Here is a 19,718-nt window from a genome sequence, read left to right on the forward strand (position 1 = left end):
GCAGTATGTTTTTTACATGCTCAATGGCTCAGTGATGTTTCCTTGATTTCCCTTTCCATATAATTGGAATGGAAAGAAATGAAAGGAAAATGGGTTCGACCAAACTTCAGGATGAAGCATGTTGTAGCACGTAACTATGGTGGGAGGGATTTGGTAATTAAAACTCAAATGGATCATAAACACTTTCGACTTTTCGGTGGTGGATATTTTTAGGTTGAGAATCAGATGATGTGATGACATGGTTTGCAAATTGCGGCAAAAACCAAAAAGCCCAACTCAAAAGGCCCAATTCTTTTGAAAAAATACAAGGGGAAAATAAATAGATACATGGGAAAGTTAGCGCTGTCAGTTATCCTCTCCTCTCCTCTCCTCTCGACGAAGACTCGAGAGGTTGAAGTTGAAGATGAGCGTCTGTCAGTCACATCTCATCTATGGCGATTTGATCTGTAGCAATAATATTATACCCTACATTTTTATTTAATTACTTAATTTTTATGCTCTTCTTGTATACACTCAAATTCTGATGGCCTTATCTTCACCACTTATGAGAGTTTCCTGCAGCCCCACACCCGCTTCCGCTGCCGCCGCCACCACCCGTAGTAATAATAATAACAAGAACAATAACTTTCTCTGCACCCACGCGCTCGATGCCGTACACATCCGACGCGCCGCCGAGCTGGCTGACAAATCTTCCGGTTTCACATCTCCCCACCCCAACTTCGGCTGCGTCATCGCCACCCAATCCGGAAAAGTCGCCGGCGAGGGTTTCCTCTACGCCCAGGGTACCAAGCCCGCCGAGGTTCTTGCGGCTGAGGCAGCTGGCAACTTCTCCCGTCGCGGCACCGCTTACCTCAACATGGAGCCCGGTGATTGCCACGGAGATCACGCTGCCGTCTCTGCCCTCGTTCAGGTTGCATTTTTCTCTTTCTCTTCTTTCATTTCATTTTGGGTTCCTCCCTCCCTCGTAAAAGAGAAAAAAAACATTGTTATAATTTTGGTTGGATTGATGAGATTGAAAGTGGATTAGGCAGGGATTGAAAGGGTGGTGATTGGGTTGAGGCATCCATTGCAGCACCTGAGAGGGAATTCCATAAGGGCTTTGAGAAGTGAAGGGTTGCAGGTTCATGTTCTTGGTGAGGACCTCAACGGTAAACTCATTGAGGTATAAATTAATCCTGTAATTAACCACCTTTAATCAATTTCATATGCTCATTAGATTACACACCTTAGCTTATTTTTTCTTTTGAGCCGCTTGGCAATGGTAAGTAATATAGCCATCTTCTGCTCTGCTCAAAACTGAAATAACTATTGTGTTGTGTGCATGCAACAAGCAACATTGAATTTAACATGTTATTATGAATCCAACACCAACAGGAAGCTCGGAAATCATGCCTCCTTGTCAATGCTCCTTTAATTTGTAGAGCTGCTTCTCGAGTCCCCTTCTCTGTTCTCAAGTATGCTATGACCCTTGATGGTGAGCTTTCTCAGTTTCCTCATAAACTTCCAACTATTTTCTTTCTTCTATTAAGGACAGTGTAAGACATAACAATATGTGAATACGTAAAGAGGCCTCAAACATTTAAAAGTAAACAAGTTTGCTGATTGACTAGTCATTAGTCTTCCTTGGGTGCTAACAGGAAAAATTGCTGCTAGCAGCGGACATGCCTCATGGATCAGTAGCAGGACGTCTCGAAATCGAGTTTTCGAATTGCGGGGTAGAAGTGATGCGGTCATTGTAGGAGGAAATACCGTTCGCAGGGACAGTAAGTTTTATCATTTTCCGAACTTTGTGATATGTGTTTATACTAGTTGGAGTTGGTGATGCTGAAGATGCTTGATTATGTTCTATCTTTCTTTTTGAACTAGATCCAAGACTAACAGCAAGACATGGAGGTGGGCATATGCCCATGCGGATTGTAATGTCACAGACTCTTGATCTCCCTGACGAAGCAAACCTTTGGGATTTCTCTGATGTATCGACTATAGTTGTGACACAAAGGGGTGCAAGAAAGCGTTTCCAGAAATTTCTTGCATCTAAAGGAATTGAAGTGGTGGAGTTTGACATCCTAAACCCCAGAGAAGTAATGGAATACTTTCATGATCGTGGATATCTTTCAGTTTTGTGGGAGTGTGGAGGGACATTAGCTGCAGCTGCTATTTCATCTGGAGTAATACATAAGGTTTTTCCCCCCATCCTCTCTTTCTCTCTATGAATTTTTGTCTATCTTCTACTCTTGTCTGTTTAAAACTGATGACTTTGGAATGTTGGTATAGTTTGCGTCTTCTAGGCTGGATCCAAGAAGAAGGTGAATGGTGGATTCTCCATCCTTCTTTTTGGCCATAAGCTTTACCATTTTCCTTTTTAAAGTCATCGCAGATTTCTTTTTCTGTTGGAATTGGATTTGTTAACGGGCATTTTGCCTCTGCCAAATTCAATGTGTTGCAGGTGTTCGCATTTGTTGCTCCTAAGATTATTGGTGGAAAGAATGCGCCAACCCCTGTAGGTGAACTTGGGATGGTTGAAATGTCACAAGCCTTGGATTTAATTGATGTTTGCTATGAGCAGGTTGGTGGGGATTTTTGGAGTTTTCTTCTAGAGATAAATTTTTTCTAGTTAATCTTGTGTGCTAACCATGTATTCTCTGGTGCTTATATCTATTTTCTGCCTCTTGATTGGACTTTTCATTTTATGCTTCTGAAACTTGAACCACAGGTTGGACCTGACATGCTTATAAGTGGATTTCTTCAACCCATACCAGATGCGACGCCTGTTATTCCATCGGTTGATGAAACTTATGAAATTGATCCAACTGTCACTCCTTATGAATCAAGGATCATATTCTTCTACAAAACATGGGACCCTTATGGTGCATTCTCAAATTTTTCTCCGCACGCAATTAAGATGCCTGATGCCAGTGGTGATTATGCCACTTGGTTGAGTGTAGAGCATTACTACCAGGTACTTCCCTTATCTGTATGGATCTGGTTTCCATCTCACAAAACTGTGGTCATTCTCACAAAACAATACTAACATGTAGGCTCAGAAGTTTGTTGGGGTGGATGATCCTGTGGCACGAGATGGTGTTGAAAATATTAAGTCTGCGAAAAGTCCGGAAGAGGCAGCACGAATAGGAAGATCAATGCAGAGGCAGCAGCCTGATTTGGTATGGTCCTATGCACATTTTTTTGGATTTGAAGTTGGTATCAACTATCATGATACGTGATGCAGTCATGGCATGCTATGCTGTGGTGAATCATTCAATCATGGTTCTTATAATTTCTCAATTAAAGAAACTTAAAAGTAAAGAGATAATATTATGATATCAAGTTATTAACATCTATTATTTGAACCTAAGATCTCTACCTCATCCCATTCATGCCATGCCACTTGAGCTAAGGCTCATTAGAATATCTTTGAGTTTATGGTGCAAGTTGGTTGAAACTTCTTGTTGAGTGTGTGGTATGGTATGCATGCAGGTAAGATCGGATTGGGAAAGTGTGAAGATTGAAGTGATGTACAGGGCACTAAAATGCAAGTTCTCGATATACCCACATTTGAATTCTATGTTGCTGTCAACTGCTGGATCTGTTATTGTTGAAGCTTCCCCGCATGATCTCTTCTGGGGCGGAGGCCGGGATGGAGAAGGCCTAAATTATCTGGGCAGGCTTTTGATGCAGTTGAGATCAGAGTTTCTTGGTGAGTCTTATACGTCCAGTTAGAGAAGCAACAAACCCCTTATATCATTCTCATGGCTTCCATTCCCGCGGCCTAGTAACTGCATAAGGAACGAGGAGAGAGAACCAGTCAACTTTTAAAGAATTTTTTAATTTAAATTTGTAATATACAAGCAGAGAATGTGTTTCGAACACAATAATTGAGAAGCAAATGCTGTCGCCCACTACAAAAAGATTTGTTTGAATAGTTAATGATTTGTAATAAATTAATATGTACTGCAGTGAAAAACGTTTGGGAAATCGATTAACGCAAGTCTTTGATGACAAAAGTATAAAGTAGACGCGTAACTAGCAAGCAAAGCAAACCCATCATTTGATTGGACTAATAACTTTTAGGCATATGATGCAAGGAGGCAAATGCAATGCATGCTTCAACAAATTGTAGATAGCTAGGCTAGTGATGGAATGACATCCAATCCAATCCAATTCAGTGACGACGCCATATATATATATATATATATATATATATATATATATATATTAGGTTTCTTACTCGAACGAACGTGAACGTCAAGTAAATAAACTTGTATTAACAAATGTTGCACATTCTTCGCATGACCCAGTTTTAATATTGCTTATTGCAGACATAATTTATACTTTTCTTTTTGAACCGATCCTGAAATTAGGTAACATATAATCACTTACTTACGTAGCCCTTTGAATACAAAATGAAAAAGACAAGGTTCTAGAATTACTATACATATGCATGCAAAATGTGGCTAATAGTTAGTTAATAAGTGATTATTTAATTAGTTGAGATTAATCATCACAATGTGATGCGACTACTTAATTGACCGAACAATGAATCTACAATATGATTAACTAGGGCATCACCGACAAGTGACAACTACTACTTGTATGCATAAAAGTTTTTACGAAAAATAGTTCCTGAATTTATATTTTGGTCCTTCAACTTATACTCAAGATATGTAGTAGGAGTCTTTAAGCATGTATGAATGAATGATGGAAATGCATTAATGTGTAATCTCAATTAAATTTATATGATATTGAAAAGATTGCAGTGGCCCAGAATATTTATGGGATGGGACTAGTTTCATACAGCTAGTGTTGCGTCTTTATCAAAAAAAAATATAATCTGATGGATGGATGGATGGATGGATGGATGGATCATGGACGGACGCAAGTGTTAAGTGCTGGGATTACATATTTATAAATATGATATATGTTTTTTATTTCCATCCTAATTCATTTTCTTTTGTTTAATTCACTATATATAGAAGATTTTTTAATATATGATATATAAAAATAACATCACAAGAACAAAACCATGTTATGTTTCACGTGTTCGCTTCAAAGTCCAAAACTCCAAATCATAATTGTAAATTGATGCTCAAAGGTTGCGTTGAAATATATATTTATTTTTTATTAGACCGCTCAATCAAACATCGATACAAATTTAAGATACATTAGGGCATTTACAATTATGTTTTCTATTTTTTAATTTAAATTTGGCTAAAAATACATCAAATTTATTTTAGGAACTCTTTATAAAATTTGAAACTATGCCTAAAACAAAACTGCATTAAATTATAGGGAGACACTAGGAGTTCTTTCTCTCTCATTAGATTTATGAGCTCCTAGCGGTCTCCCTATTTTAGGAGGTGGATAGGAAGCATGGTTGGAGCTATATTTTTTCACTTTCTTCTTAAAATGTGTCCAAGGAGGTGGCCTAGCGCCGAATACAGAAAGAAAAAAAAAAAAAAAAAAAAAACCCAATAGTCACAAAACAGCGGCTAAGCTTTTGTCGTCACAAATCTAGTGCGGCAAAAGACTCCTACAACACCAACTCATCCAAACTTGTTCTCTCTCCTCCATGGCTTTTGTAGATACCCCAGACATCCCCACCGCAACCACAAAATCTAGTGCTTCTCGTGTTTCAGAAACCCACAAAAACTTTGACATGACACAACCAATTGTTACGGTTCGCAATGATACTTCTGCTGCCCCATTCACCATACGGTTGAATGGAAATAACTATCACATTTGGTCAAAGATGATATTGCTTCCTGTGTCATAAGGCCATGGAAAATGAGGTTATCTGACAAGGAAGGTGGCTCAAGTGGAAGAACACGTTTCGGGTTTTATTCTTAGTGTATTGAGGACTTCATTGTTGAAAGATGCTTGATAAAAACTATGGACCCTGATTTGGTAGAATTATTCTTAGATCTATCAACAGCTAAAGATGTTTGGGAGCGTACAACCCAGATGTATTCTGATGCGTATGATGAGTGGAAGATTTATGAATTACGGTGTAAAGCAACTCGTATTACTCAAGGAGGTCGCGATATCTCGTCCTACTTTGCTGAGCTCAAGAGCATTTGGTTGGAACTTGACCATCGTTGTCCAATCAACATGAAGTGGCCTGATGATGTGAAGATTCGACTGGATGAGATCCAGAAATACCATATTTATGATTTTCTTACATGTCTAGATGATGAGTTTGCTAAAATTAGAGGAGATTTGTAGAGATGAGTCCATTGCCCAAATTGAAAGAGTCGTTTGCTTTTGTCCTTAAAAAGGCCCAACATCAGAAGACGATGCTTAAGAAGGATGGAAAGATTGAATCCTTTGTTATAATGATTTTCAAAGCCTATGCTGCTAGTTTTTATTTTCCTTGTCCAACCTCTGAGAAAAAAGAAAACATGTATTGCACCTACTGTAATGGAACCCGTCATACAGAGGCCACACGCGTTCACAAGAATGGGTTTCCAGAGTGGTTCCTTGAACGCATGAAGCAACGTAAGGCAGCGCATGCGAAGAAGAAAAGGGGAGGGAGCGGTGTAGCTATTGTCACCTCTGCCGGCTAGCCTTCTACCATTTTTATTCACCTAGCAATCTATCCTGATCACGTGTCAACCAACAAGGAGAGATATTAGCGGTTAGTGGGAAGATTAATTTATCTTTCACACAATACACCAGACGTCGCATATGCAGTTAGTGTTGTTAGCCAGTTCATGCATTCTCCTAGTGATGATCACCTAGCAGCAATTATAAGGATTTTTTAATTTATTTGAAGAAAGCTCCATGCAGAGGCTTTTTATTCAGACAATTGGGACATTTGGATGTCAATAGTTATACAGATGCAGATTGGGCAGACAATATAACAGATAAACGTTCTAATTAGGGTACTTCACTTTCATTGGGGGTAATCTGGTTACATGGTGCAATAAGAAGCAAAATGTAGTGGCTCTATCTGCAGCTTAGAAAGAATATATGGGCATGGCACATGGAGTTTGTGAGCTTTTTTAGCTAAGGATGCTCTTGTCTGAAATTGATTTTGCACCCAAGGAAGTCATGGAGCTTTACTGTGATAATCAAGCTGCTAGGGAAACAACAAATAATCTAGTTCAACATGATAGAACTAAGCATGTGGAAGTGGATAGACATTTTATCAAGGAGAAGTTGGTAGACAAGCTAATTGATATACCATTTGTAAAGTCACAAGAACAACTGGCGGATGTCTTAACACATGCAGTGTCAGCAAAGGTTTTTCATGACTTACTTGACAAGTTAGGCATAAAAGATATATATACGCATCAACTTGAGAGGAAGTGTTGGCGTGAGCCATAATTCAGGGATCCTGTGATCCTTGATTTCCTAATTAGAATAGCTACCTAGTTAGGATTCTTTATAATTAGCTAATTACTCTTCCTTGTAAAAAAGTCAACTTATACTTGTATATATATATATATATATATATATATATCTTCCTCTTAAAAAAATATAATATAAATTAGAGATATTAGTCATATACCCATTCTTAGCACACCAAATATAAATAAACCTTACACCATTTAATTTCTATAAACAAACTAAAAAAAAAACTAAAAAAATAACAGTTGGTTCTATTTAATTTAATTTTGATTATTAAATTACTTTGATGCCCTATTGAGTGTTTTGAGTTTTTTTTAATGAGATTTTGGGGTTGGACTTGTTTTAAGAAATATATGACAGTTTTGTAATTTATAAGGAGTTAAAAGCCTCTTTGTTATATTGTAAATGAGCTTTGAGTGTGTTTTTAAAGTCCATCTCATATATGATATTTTTATAATTTAGACTCCTATATTGAGCATAATAGTGAATCTACCTATAAATTATAATTATTCAATTATTGAATGGTGTGTTTAGTTTGAATGTTTCTTCCATCCAAAATTGAACACTAAATAATATTAGAGAGAAACATAAGCATATGACAATGATACGATACGATCATACGTAGTAGGGTAGGATATTGGGAACTTGGGTGGGTGACAGTTGACTTTGCAAATCCCATCCCATAATGTTCATGAATCCTGTTGTGTTCGAAGATATATATATATATATATATATATATATATATACAGTCTCGATCTCTTGGACCACAGGAATCCAAGAGATTGTGGTCACCCACTGTTGGATATTAATCCAATAGTTCAAAATGATATATATAAATGCAATATGACATAAATGATTATTACCCGATTCAAGTCATAAATGAGTGAATCGTTGAATTTACATCCAACGGTGAGTGACCATAAATCTCTTTGACTACAGGAGTACAAGAGATCAGAACTGTATATATATATAGTAGGTGCGTGCGTATATATGTTATTAGGTCAAGTAAGAAATAATAATCTACATATATACCAATTAGGAAATTAGGAAATCAGTATTTAAAACAATGAGACCGACCGAATCTCGGAATTTGGTTTGGTGGGGGAATTCATATTAATTACCAGGTGGCTGGCTGGCTGGCTAGCTAGCTGGCTATACAAAGGAATTACCAGGTGAGCGTGAGAGAGTTGATAGAGAGAGACGACAGTGGCCCACGTAGAAATGACGAGGATCCTCACATTCTAAGGGAGACAAAGCTGATGTGTTTCACAGCTGTTAATGTTAGCTCAGAACATGATGCATGCATGCAAATGACATTTGCATTATATGCAGCAATGCACACAATAAAAACAGTAAAAACAAATTATTTTTATACCTCCTGAGTCCTGTTCTTCTTCTTCTTCTTCCTCTTATTTGTTTGTTTGTTTGTTTTGTCTCATTAAGCAAGTCAAGCCAGCTACGAACGTAATGGAACTCTCACATCCAATCCGTATATATATATATATATATATGTATATATATATATATGTCTGTTGATGAATGTATATATATATAAGAGAATAAAGCCAATTCTGGTTACAAGTTTGACGATGGAAGAAGTACGGATTGAGGTGGTGTGTTTTTATTTTATGGCACATCACATGACACATGGAACATGGAACATGGAACATGGAACTTGGAACATGGAATTGCATTTGCGGTGCTCAAATTCTTTGTCATGGTCATACTCATATATTAATTGATCATTGGTTTCTAATTCTATCAAGAAAAGAAAGAAAAACTGAAAAAGAAAAAGAAAAACAAAGGAAAAGGAAAAGTTCAAGGCGGCACGAGTGACATGTCTTTACACCAAATTTCTCAAATTCATTTCCCAACTACATATTATTATTAGTATCATTATTTACACTAAATATATAGCTAAAACCATTTTTAGAAAGGGATCATGTGTAAAGGAAAGAAAAGCCCTCATAAATCATTTTCCAATCATTGCAAAGGAAATAAAAGTTCACATTTAAAATTAAAAAAATCTTAACGGTAATACTTCGAAGAATAGGGAAAAAAATGCACTAGCAGAAAATGCACGAATGCTAAATATGAAGGCACGAGATGCTATTAATCTCTTATAAACAGTATAATTTCGATTAATTTATTACTTTATTAGCTGCATGGGACTCTTATATCCAGATGTTTATCTGATACAATAAATTCGTAGTTTTTTCTACCAAATATTTTAATTTCTTATCTTTATCTTATACATAATACATTGAGCGTCATTTAGAAACCAATTTAATTAACTTATTAGTACTACCTACCCTTAGTATGAGTAAAATAAGTATCGTGAATTTTGATAAAATTATCGTTAATAAAATGGCAAAGCTTTTCCATAAAAATGTGCTATTTCCATTCTAAGCCAGGACATCGTTCTCTAATGATTTCCAAATTCCAAAGTACATTTTATTTATTTATAATTTTATATAAGTTTATGAATATGACAGACAAAGTTTCAATTCCAAAAGTTTAACCTCTAGAATAGAAGTGGAGAAGTGATACCTTTTTTTCATCTCTCGCTCTAAAAAAAAATTAGTTTTAGTAGTTTTGTTTGTTGCACACTCTCTCTCTACAGACTCTTCCCTCAGTTTCTCTCTCTAGAAAGTCAGGTCGTATTACAAGAGCGGGTTTTTTTGCAATCTTTTATATTTCAGTTGCTGTTGGTGGTTGCGATTATTTCTCACATTTGAAGTCTCTCTCTCTCTCTCTCTCTCTCTCTCTCATTTCCTCCTCTCTCTAAAATTGGCTCTCTGCCCACTTCCTCTATTCTGATAACCTTCACAAAGATGCTTGCTTTATGCAAGGCCGTGAGCTGAGCTGCCTGCTCTCTCTTTTCTGTGCCCATTCTGTGTGCTGTAATTTGGCCTTTTCTTTTGTTCATGCATTTTGTTTCAGTCTTGTTTGGTTTCATTGAATCCAAGCTTGATCTGAGAAACGAAAGCTCTTTGGGGTAGTGCGATTGGAGAGCTTTCTTGTTGGATTTGGGGATATGGGAGTGTGATCATACAATGGTTTGGTGAAAATTTGGGTAATAATTCTAAAACAGATCTTCTTTTATAGATCTGCTTTCCTGGTGTCATGCATACCTTTTGTTGTACTTTTCGTATGTTTGTGATCTCAAAAGAGAAAGAAGGTTGGCCATTTTTGATATCACCGGCGCTTTCAAACCTCAAAAGGTTATAATATAGAAAGTGGATTCCTTTCATGGAAAAGTGAAAGTGGGCGTGTTTTGCTTAATGGTGGATGCTCTTCTTAAAGATTGGGTGCTAAATTCAAGTGTTTTCTGGGAAAATTTGTGGCAATCGGATTGCAGATTGTAATTCAAGTGGATTAATCTGATTAGCCAGGCATTGAATATACGAGGGTATTGCTCAAAGATTGTGATCAAACGAAGATATTGATATCAGAGAGAGAGAGAAAGTGAGTTTAGTGGATTGATTGGTCACTTAAAGGCCCTGATTTTGAAGGGCGTTCGGGTTATTAGGAGAATTTCTTACGGATCCGTCAATTGAAAATAGGGGGTTGTATTGCTCGGCTGGTCTGGAGTGCCTACTAAACATAATCAGGGCCCTGAGAATGGGTTCCTGCTTGTCTGCAGAAAGCAGGAGCCCTCTGCCCGATTCGCCGTCGTCTCCCGCCTGGGGAGTCAGGCGGCGCAAGAGCACCAAGAAGAAAATGGGCTCTCGAAATTCTTCCTTTGATTACCGCCGGGAAGAGCCGCTGCATAGAATTCCCGGGAGAATGTTCTTGAATGGGTCAAGTGAAGTTGCATCTTTGTTTACCCAACAGGGCAAGAAAGGGACCAATCAGGATGCCATGATTGTTTGGGAGGTTAGCTCTTTCTCATAATCTTTACTTGACTCTGATCTTATTTTTTTTTACTGATTTATCAGTTTTATATCTGGATGTAAAATCACCCCAGCAACTTTTTATTTCTTATGTCAACTTCCTGCAATTCTACTTCAAAGGAAATAGCAGCCTTTTTCTTCAATACAATTAGCTGCAGTTTCTCTACTTTTTTTTTTTTTTTTTTTTTTTTTTCTCTCTCTCTCGGGATATTATCCAAACTTGCAAACCTTACTTCCGTGGTGGCAGTTGAACTCTTTGTTTTATCGTCCACCTTAGCAATTGCAAGTCCTTGTTTTGCAGAGCAAAGTGGCTCACCTTGATTGTCATATATTTGAAGGCTTCCACAGAAGAAGCTACTCTGTTCAACGTGTTCGTTACTTTATATGGACGGATTTTGCCATATATTAACCTTCAGATAGCTTCATCCTTGTTATTCTGTATCCACGTTTTACAACTGTTCTATTTAATCATGTATAGATTTATTTGTTTGACTGTTGCTAATTTCTATTTTGTTGTGATATGTATATTATGAGGAAACGTATCCAGGGGTGAACAATGTTATTATTGTCTAAATCTTTTTAAATACGAATTTCAGAATTTTGGTTCAAGAACAGACACAGTTTTCTGTGGTGTTTTTGATGGCCATGGTCCGTTCGGTCATATGGTTGCTAAAAGAGTGAGGGATTCTCTTCCTCTGAAATTGAGTGCAAACTGGGAGGTGACCATAACCAGTGAGGAAGTACTTAAAGAGATCAGCCTCAATAATTCAGGAAGCTTGAATTCAGATGGTACTCCCTTTGTATATGTGGATGAAGATTTCAGGGCCTCCATTGATATTGAGGAAACAGACAAACACCCTGAGATCTTTCAGACACTGAAAGAGTCATTCCTAAAGGCTTTCAAAATTATGGATAGGGAGCTGCGAACACAACCAAGTATCGATTGCTTTTGTAGTGGGACAACAGCAGTAACTTTGGTTAAACAGGTGTTTTCATAACCTTTGGAAACGTGTACTGATGTGGTGTTGGTTTTTTGTGATGTACTCATCTTTATGATGCATGTTTTGGCATGTTGGCATGTTTCCTAGGGTCGGGATTTAATCATTGGAAATGTTGGGGACTCCAGAGCTGTTCTGTGCACGAGAGATAAAGATGACACTCTAATTGCAATTCAATTGACTGTGGATCTCAAACCAAATCTTCCAGGTCTCTCTCTCCTTTATGCTTCTCCTTTCTCATAATAGTTTTCAATTGTGAATTTTTTCAAATTTGGTTTATGATTTTGGCAAGATCTGATCTAGTCACATTTCTAATGATGCTCTACGCATGCAGAAAGTTGTTTTGGGGGGGTGTGATTGAAGTTTTTAAAAGACTTTGTTGTCAGGTTGTCTGGTTAAGAAAATGTTCATATATGAAATATATTCAGACTAATTTCATGGACTTGACAGTGTTTATTTTGGCGTGGGATCTCTATTAGAATATGAAACTTTAACATCACCATTCACCACTCTCATTGTTCATGTTCTTTTGCTCTCAGAAATACCTAAGTTTCTGAATCCACATAGCATAAATAACTCAGCATGAAGTCACTTTTAGCGACATATCTATTTGTTATTTTTCCACTGCCATTATAGAGAGTGAATATTCCTTGTGGATTGGATAATGGCTTCCATCTCCCTGCAACAGTAAACAAGGAATACAAAAGAAAAGATTCTATGATGAATTGCGGTCTGCTCGCTAGCTTCTTGTGATTATCTTCTTTCTGAGTTCTTACCTGCTTTTTCCTTTATTTCTTCCACACTCAACAGCGGAAGCAGAGAGAATACGGAAGTGTAGAGGGCGAGTTTTTGCTCTTCAGGATGAACCTGAGGTTTCTCGGGTCTGGCTGCCAAACAATGACTCCCCGGGTCTTGCCATGGCACGGGCTTTTGGAGATTTCTGCCTCAAGGATTTCGGCCTGATCTCTGTGCCAGATATATCCTTTCGGCGTCTCACTGAGAAGGATGAGTTTATCGTCTTGGCTACAGATGGGGTATGGATCCAGCTGATTTAAAGCTACTTACGAAAGAGATATATAACATGCCCCTTCCTTTCACCCTCCTATTCCTCCTCCTCTTTTTCTTTGAATCTAAGGTTGAAACTTTTTGGCAGATTTGGGATGTTCTCTCTAACAAAGAAGTGGTAGACATTGTAGCATCAGCCCCAGCACGCTCTTCTGCAGCTCGAGCACTGGTTGAGACAGCAGTTCGAGCATGGAGACAGAAGTATCCAACTTCCAAAGTAGATGACTGTGCTGTAGTTTGCCTTTTCCTTGACTCAGACTCAAACTCTGGATCAACTGCTGCAAATAACTGGTCGAGTGAGCAGCCTGCCACAACGGATGAGGTCAATGGTGGGACTGAGCAAGAAGATCTCTCTGGGACAACTTGTTTGGTCCGCTCAGGGACTGCCCGAACTGGCGAAGAGATTCTTCAAGAACAAGAAGAAGAAGAAGAAGAAGAAGAAGAAGGAGAAGGAGAGGATGAAGAAGAAGCAAGTAAAGAGAACGGTGCAGAGGAAATGAATTCAGAGGCAGGTAAAGAGTGGTCTGCCCTGGAAGGAGTTTCCCGTGTGAACACATTATTGACCCTGCCAAGGTTTGTGCCTACAAAAGAAGACAAGAAGGTGTGGAAGAAGGTTTGATTATTGATATAACCCCTTGTTTCTGTTTCTCATAAAAATTTGTTCAGTATCATTTATTTTTCCTTGTCTCTGTTTCTGTTTTGCATTTTCTACACATATGTGATTTGTAGGGCCATAAAAGTAAAAATTTTGACCGGAGAGGTAGGCCCTCCCGACTATATTTAGCATGTCTGGGAAAATTGTCCTTTCTAGTGTGGGTAGAATTGGAATTTTTGTAAAATCCATCCAACTCTCCTTCTATATATATACATATATATATATATATATATATATATATATAAAATTTCTGTTTCAAAAGATATGATGTGTTGTTATGTGGATAATAATTTTGTGATGATAATGAAGCCTCATCATCCATCATCTTGAATGGTTGTTATGTTGTAAACAAGATATTTAGCTCAGCTTTACTTTTCAATTTGCTTCCCCAATACAATACAATACAAACCATACCATAAATATCAGGCCTCTTGTTTTCATTATTCCCTTTGACTTTCATGAAAAGCTGCTTCCACAACAATATGTATCCTTGTCATAATCAGAACCCCCCGAATAGGATCCATCACTCACCACACATGTCTACGAATGAGCATTACCAAACCCTGGCGTGGGTTGTTTGTTTTCAATCCGTTCATATCAAGCATCAATTCAGAAATTAAGAGGGTGTGGTTCAAATAAGATGATGCTTTTTTTTTCTTTACATACCATTTGTGTTTGTGTCTCTGGAGAGGAGGCTTGCTTCACATATAATATTAGACTCTTGGTAGCAGTCGAAAAAATGAAAAGAAAATCAAACTCTTGGTAGAATGCATTTCTTTGATTGATGTAAGATCAAAAGTTGACAATGTAAGTTTAATAACCAGAAAAAAGAAATGTGACGAGAGAGAGAGAGAGAGAGAGAGAGAGAATGGAATGAAATGCTTTTTCAATGTCATATCGGTTTTCCTTCCAACCAGCGTGTATAAAAGTCCAGTGCCTCCCGCGGCTTGTATTCAGGGACGGTGTGTCCAGCTCCCTGTCCCACCAGAAGCCAAGGTAAAAAAAAACTTGAATAAATCTAAAGCAGATAGCTTTTTTGATTATATATTTAATTTATCAGAAAAAGAAACATAACAATTATAAATGAATGAAGCTAGAGAGAGAGAGAGAGAGAGAGAGAGAGAGAGAGAGTCCGTGTGTACAGACCTTGATGGTGAGAAAGGTGAGGTTGTTTTGATATGCTTGCAAGTATCTGCAGCAGATAACCCAAATCTTATTAAGAAGTTGATTAAAGAAATCTGCCAGCCACATATGGAGGAGGAGGAGAGTAACTAACTGCATATATATTTTATCAGAAAAGAAAACATGTCCTTGTCCAAGATTATGTATGGTGGTGCTTTGAAGTGCACAATTAATAATAGGTAGATTTGTATATATATATATATATATATATGTTATCATATGTGTACCCTGCAACTTGCTCATTGGACTGCCAAGATCTCCATTCATCTACAATTTGATATCCAAGTGATCTGGTCCATGCCTGGCTCCCAGTGTATGGAACACACATATCATGGTCTCCACTGCCAACAAAATATAAAAATATTTATTATTACTTGCAGCAAAGATAATAATTTGTTTATAATTAACATTCCATGCATGTAAATGAAAGCAGACCTGTAAATGAGTGCTCTGTATCCCTGAGTTGTAAGATTTCGGTGGTAAGGGATCATGCTTCCGGCATCATGAGAATAACTTATTCTGTCTGTACATAACTCCCAAGGACCAGTCACACTTTCCTGTCATTATATTCATTCATTATTACTTCTCTCATAATTAAGGCTAAGTGTGATTTCAATAGAAAATTAATCATCATATCTCCACAGCAAAAGCAAGCAAGCTTACTGGCTCTGCATGAATTGCTTCCCTAACTGCTGGGTTGTTTAGCCATTTCGTTGCAACTTCATCACTCTACATCCAAATTAATTAAACAAATAAAAAATAAAAATCTTCAAAGGTTATATATACGACTCTCTCTCTTTCTCTCTTTCTCTCTTTCTCTCTTTCTCTCTTTCTCTCTTTCTCTCTTTCTCTCCTTCTCTCTGTGGAGGTAGCTGATAATTACAGCCTAAAAAATTAAGGTTGAAAAAGTAACTTACAAAGCAAGGAACACCGAGTGAGTTTGATAGCTGAGGCCACAATGGGACAATGCCATCTTCTACGGGTGCCCTAAAAGGCCAAGCACGGCCAAACATCCTTTTCCTCACTCCCAGAGGCTTCTCAGTAGTGGTCCCTAATTGCTGGAAGCTTAGTGGTAAGCTTGTATTTCCTTTGCCATTATTTTGGTTATTATTACTATTAGTTCCTGGGCCATGGTAACAAGGCTCCAGGATGTCGTAAATGTTTAGTCCATCAATAGCCTAATCAATGACCAAACAAGCAAATAATTATAGTTTATAATAATGTGAGAAGCTTTAAGTTCACTTTTAATTTTAAAAAAAGAGAATCGCTCGCACGCACCTCGTAAACTAGCCGAAATTTCTTGCCGCATTGAGTTCGATTTGGAGGATTATGGAAGTCTCCGCCACATGCGGCTGTAACTTGCTGCAATAGTCAATTTGGCTCAAATGTGCCTTTGGCACTAAAAGAATAATAATTGGAAAACAAAATCAAACAAAATGCCGGGATTAAGAGATGAGTCTAGCTAGCTACCTCAAAGATTTGATCTGAGATGAGGGCCATCCCATGAGCAAATGGCACTAGAGCATTGCCATCAAATTTCCCGTCTGTGACTCCATTCCCCACCAGGTAACCCTATACGTAACGTACGTATGTACGTACGTACAAAGGATATATGAGTTAATTATGTGATGATTAAGCTGATAGATTTAGCTTAATCTTTCTCAAGTTTACTATACATACGCACGTACCTTGAGATTTAGAGTTGGTTTTGTTCCATTGTTTATACCTACACATTATATATATGTAATTATGGTTTAAGAGTATAGCCTTAATTTTATGTATATGTAAATGGAATTAATATTTGTACGTAACGCAGAAATTAGATACGTACCTTTTGCAACTTGAGAAGCAAGAGTTGGCACATAGACTCCAGCATAAGACTCTCCAGCAATGTAAAATGGATTTGAAAGGAACTCCGGGAATTGCTCAAACCACTGATTGCAATTTGCATTGCATATAGTGGAGAATTATTGTTGATGATGAACCAATTAATTTAAACTGATTCGGATAGATATGGATTATCCCAAATAGAATAATATATTATTACCTTGAGGAGAAAGGCGTGTGTATCAGAAGCAGTTTGTAGGTCCCCAGTTTGATATTTGCTTTCGTCTTGAGAGTAAGAAAAGCCAACACCAGCAGGAGAATCCAAGTAAATGATGTTGGAAACCTGAATATTTGGTTAATTATTATCATTATGGCCAAGAAATTATTTAAATTAAAATTAGTAAAAAAAAAATGGAAATCCTTCCACATGAATATATAGAGACCTTGGACCAGCTATAAGGATTAAGATGCAAAACAGGCAATCCTCCGTTTGGTGGTCCTTGTGCAAAATTGAATGGCCCTGCATATGATAGAGTTAATCTCTCCATAAACTAGTACTTTATAGAGGTTAGTTTCGGATTTCCAAAATCAATGTCACATTATATTTTGGGTCAACCTTTGTCAATTTTGGGACAAGAAAGCTAGGAATTCGGTAAAAACTCCCAAATGAATTAGCGGACTTCCAACCTTTGGAGCATATAGAAAATTAACGGCTCTATTAATTCCAGAGCCAGACACCAGACCAGACCAGACCAGATGAGCTGAGTTTCATTTTCATATATATATATATATATATATATATATATCTATATATGAATGCGACTACAAACAAACACTGGGACCGTAAACTCATGGACAATATACTTCAACCACTAAAGCTAGCTAGCTTCACATCATCATCATCATCAACAACATCTACATATGTATATTCAAAACAATATTAATAATAATATTCAAAATAAAGCAGACAGCAAGAAAAAGACAATAATTTGATTGTGTGGTGCCAAATGTGCCTACTAGCTACTACTTTTACTTTATTAGAGCTGAAATGGACAAGACTGTATTATGAGTTACAATTACAGTCCCACATCTCTCCTCCTCTCCAGTGAAATTTTTGTTTTGTTTTTGTTTTCTGAAACAAAATTATTAATAATTTCTAATCAGCACCCACCCGTGAGTGGTGAGTGGTGAGTGGTGAGTGATGAGTGGTGACACAGGCACAGCTAATGAGAAACATTGCAAAATAATGGAAAATAAGAAGAAGAAGAAGAAGGAAAAAGAAGTTGTGGTTGAACAAAAAAAGTAGAGTGATATACCTAATTTTGAAAAAGAGAAAGAAATTAGCTAGAGCGCAGAAAAGACATACGTACCATGCTCATAAACAAAGCCATCGAAGCTAGAGCAGCCGGGTCCACCATTGAGCCACAGAACAACTGGATCATTTGCTGGGCTTCTTTCTGAAACTACCAAGTAGTAGAAAAGATTCTTTCCATCTATGCTTATATATCTACACATTCAATTCAACACAATAATACATTATCTACATATATACTAGTATAACAATTCTGCTTTCAAATAAATAAATAAATAAATAAATAAATATATATATATATATATATATATATATATAAGACGATAGCTTCTAAAATAAAACTTACCCTGAGTAGTGCTTGGATGGAAAGGTACCATTAAAGCCGGGAAGTTGGGTGATAAGAGAGCTTTCAGGGGCAGCCTCAACTATAACCAAACTCATAAACAGCATATGCATGCACACAGTTATGCTCAAAATGAAGAATTTGCCCATGCCCATGCCCATGGTGCCCTGCCTTCTAAATTCTAATTAACAAGGCCTGCAGTTTCTTACTTATAAACTGAAGGAAATATTGTGTGCGTGTATGAGAGAGAGAGAGAGAGAGAGAGAGAGAGAGAGAGAGAGAGAGAGAGAGAGAGAGAGAGAGCGCACTAATCATCTGCAGAAAAGTGAGTATATATAGACAAGAAATGGGATCAAAGAAGGAAGAAGAAGGGGAAAACGTCAATTTTTGGGTCAAAAAGGGAAACAAATCTTGGCATAGAAAAATATTAATCCAAAAAAGAAAAAAAGAAAAAAAGACAATTGGGGTTCAAGGAAACGAAATTAAGTCAAGCAAACAAGACAAGGAGGACTAGGTTGGGCAACAATCGGGCCAAAACAAATTGTAATTACAAGTTTGGTTTGGTTTTGATCAAGAAAAAGTTAAATGGTTAAAAAACCGAATAAGATATTATATGGTTTGATTTGATTTGGTTTTGAGCTTTTGTATGATGAGTGTGTATGTGTGTAAAATATATAGCATAAGAGCAATGCTAGGCATACCACATTTACAGATATATATATATATATATATATATATCACCTCTCTAATAAAAGTGAGTTCATCAATATAATATACAATGTGGTTCACCTCGATTAGAGATGTGGTATATAAATGTGGTATGTATGAGTAATATTTTTGATAGTATAAATATAATAGAGAGGATGGCTGGCTAGGCTAGAATTAGCAACAAAAGAAGTTTTAAAAACATATATATCTAAATTGAGCTAGCTTTTTAAAAAGCTAATTTAAAAAGGTGAATGTTGTTGTTTTGGTATTTTAAAAAGGTGAAATTAAATATAGAGATGTTGGTGGTGTTTGGTGGCTTATGGCTTCTGGTTGGTGTACATTGCAATGTTCCTTGTAAACAAGAGGTAGCAATTTAGTATTA

The 19,718-nt window shown here is 37.1% G+C and overlaps 3 protein-coding genes across 3 annotated transcripts; 2 read left to right on the forward strand and 1 right to left on the reverse strand.

The window, feature by feature from the left end:
- The first annotated feature begins 82 nt into the window (after positions 1–82).
- LOC117632667 (riboflavin biosynthesis protein PYRR, chloroplastic) lies at positions 83–3,983 on the forward strand. The gene is made up of 9 exons (XM_034366215.1): positions 83–910; positions 1,028–1,162; positions 1,375–1,474; positions 1,638–1,763; positions 1,867–2,180; positions 2,447–2,566; positions 2,714–2,959; positions 3,039–3,164; positions 3,478–3,983. The coding sequence occupies exons 1-9, from the start codon at positions 524–526 to the stop codon at positions 3,718–3,720; spliced, it is 1,797 nt and encodes a 598-aa protein (XP_034222106.1). The 5' UTR covers positions 83–523; the 3' UTR covers positions 3,721–3,983.
- Positions 3,984–9,955: 5,972 nt separating this feature from the next.
- Positions 9,956–14,188, forward strand: LOC117629968 (probable protein phosphatase 2C 33). Its single transcript, XM_034362656.1, has 5 exons — positions 9,956–11,229; positions 11,843–12,232; positions 12,335–12,452; positions 13,055–13,278; positions 13,398–14,188. Exons 1-5 carry the CDS (start codon positions 10,975–10,977, stop codon positions 13,926–13,928), a joined length of 1,518 nt encoding a protein of 505 aa, XP_034218547.1. The 5' UTR covers positions 9,956–10,974; the 3' UTR covers positions 13,929–14,188.
- Positions 14,189–14,723: 535 nt separating this feature from the next.
- LOC117629969 (serine carboxypeptidase-like 20) lies at positions 14,724–19,293 on the reverse strand. Its single transcript, XM_034362657.1, has 14 exons — positions 18,632–19,293; positions 18,344–18,480; positions 17,417–17,493; positions 17,194–17,316; positions 16,978–17,080; positions 16,835–16,872; positions 16,617–16,718; positions 16,425–16,508; positions 16,064–16,324; positions 15,810–15,875; positions 15,582–15,703; positions 15,374–15,487; positions 15,111–15,156; positions 14,724–14,940 (listed from the first exon to the last, which is right to left on the reverse strand). The coding sequence occupies exons 1-14, from the start codon at positions 18,787–18,789 to the stop codon at positions 14,857–14,859; spliced, it is 1,515 nt and encodes a 504-aa protein (XP_034218548.1). The 5' UTR covers positions 18,790–19,293; the 3' UTR covers positions 14,724–14,856.
- Positions 19,294–19,718: the final 425 nt, after the last annotated feature.

This window comes from Prunus dulcis, chromosome 6 (genome assembly GCF_902201215.1).
Source record: "Prunus dulcis chromosome 6, ALMONDv2, whole genome shotgun sequence".
Classification (NCBI taxonomy): Eukaryota; Viridiplantae; Streptophyta; class Magnoliopsida; order Rosales; family Rosaceae; genus Prunus; species Prunus dulcis.

Bases quoted from the DNA above. Each gene is read 5' to 3' on its own strand.
- LOC117629968 (XM_034362656.1), top strand. From the start codon at position 10,975: ATGGGTTCCTGCTTGTCTGCAGAAAGCAGGAGCCCTCTGCCCGATTCG. The intron at 12,233-12,334 runs GTGTTTTCATAA...CATGTTTCCTAG, and splicing joins CAGTAACTTTGGTTAAACAG to GGTCGGGATTTAATCATTGG. The intron at 13,279-13,397 runs GTATGGATCCAG...ACTTTTTGGCAG, and splicing joins TCGTCTTGGCTACAGATGGG to ATTTGGGATGTTCTCTCTAA.
- LOC117632667 (XM_034366215.1), top strand. From the start codon at position 524: ATGGCCTTATCTTCACCACTTATGAGAGTTTCCTGCAGCCCCACACCC. The intron at 1,163-1,374 runs GTATAAATTAAT...CAACACCAACAG, and splicing joins TCAACGGTAAACTCATTGAG to GAAGCTCGGAAATCATGCCT. The intron at 1,475-1,637 runs GTGAGCTTTCTC...GGGTGCTAACAG, and splicing joins GTATGCTATGACCCTTGATG to GAAAAATTGCTGCTAGCAGC.
- LOC117629969 (XM_034362657.1), bottom strand. From the start codon at position 18,789: ATGGGCATGGGCATGGGCAAATTCTTCATTTTGAGCATAACTGTGTGC. The intron at 18,481-18,631 runs GTAAGTTTTATT...TTGAATGTGTAG, and splicing joins CCATCCAAGCACTACTCAGG to ATATATAAGCATAGATGGAA. The intron at 16,325-16,424 runs GTGCGTGCGAGC...GTCATTGATTAG, and splicing joins AATTTCGGCTAGTTTACGAG to GCTATTGATGGACTAAACAT.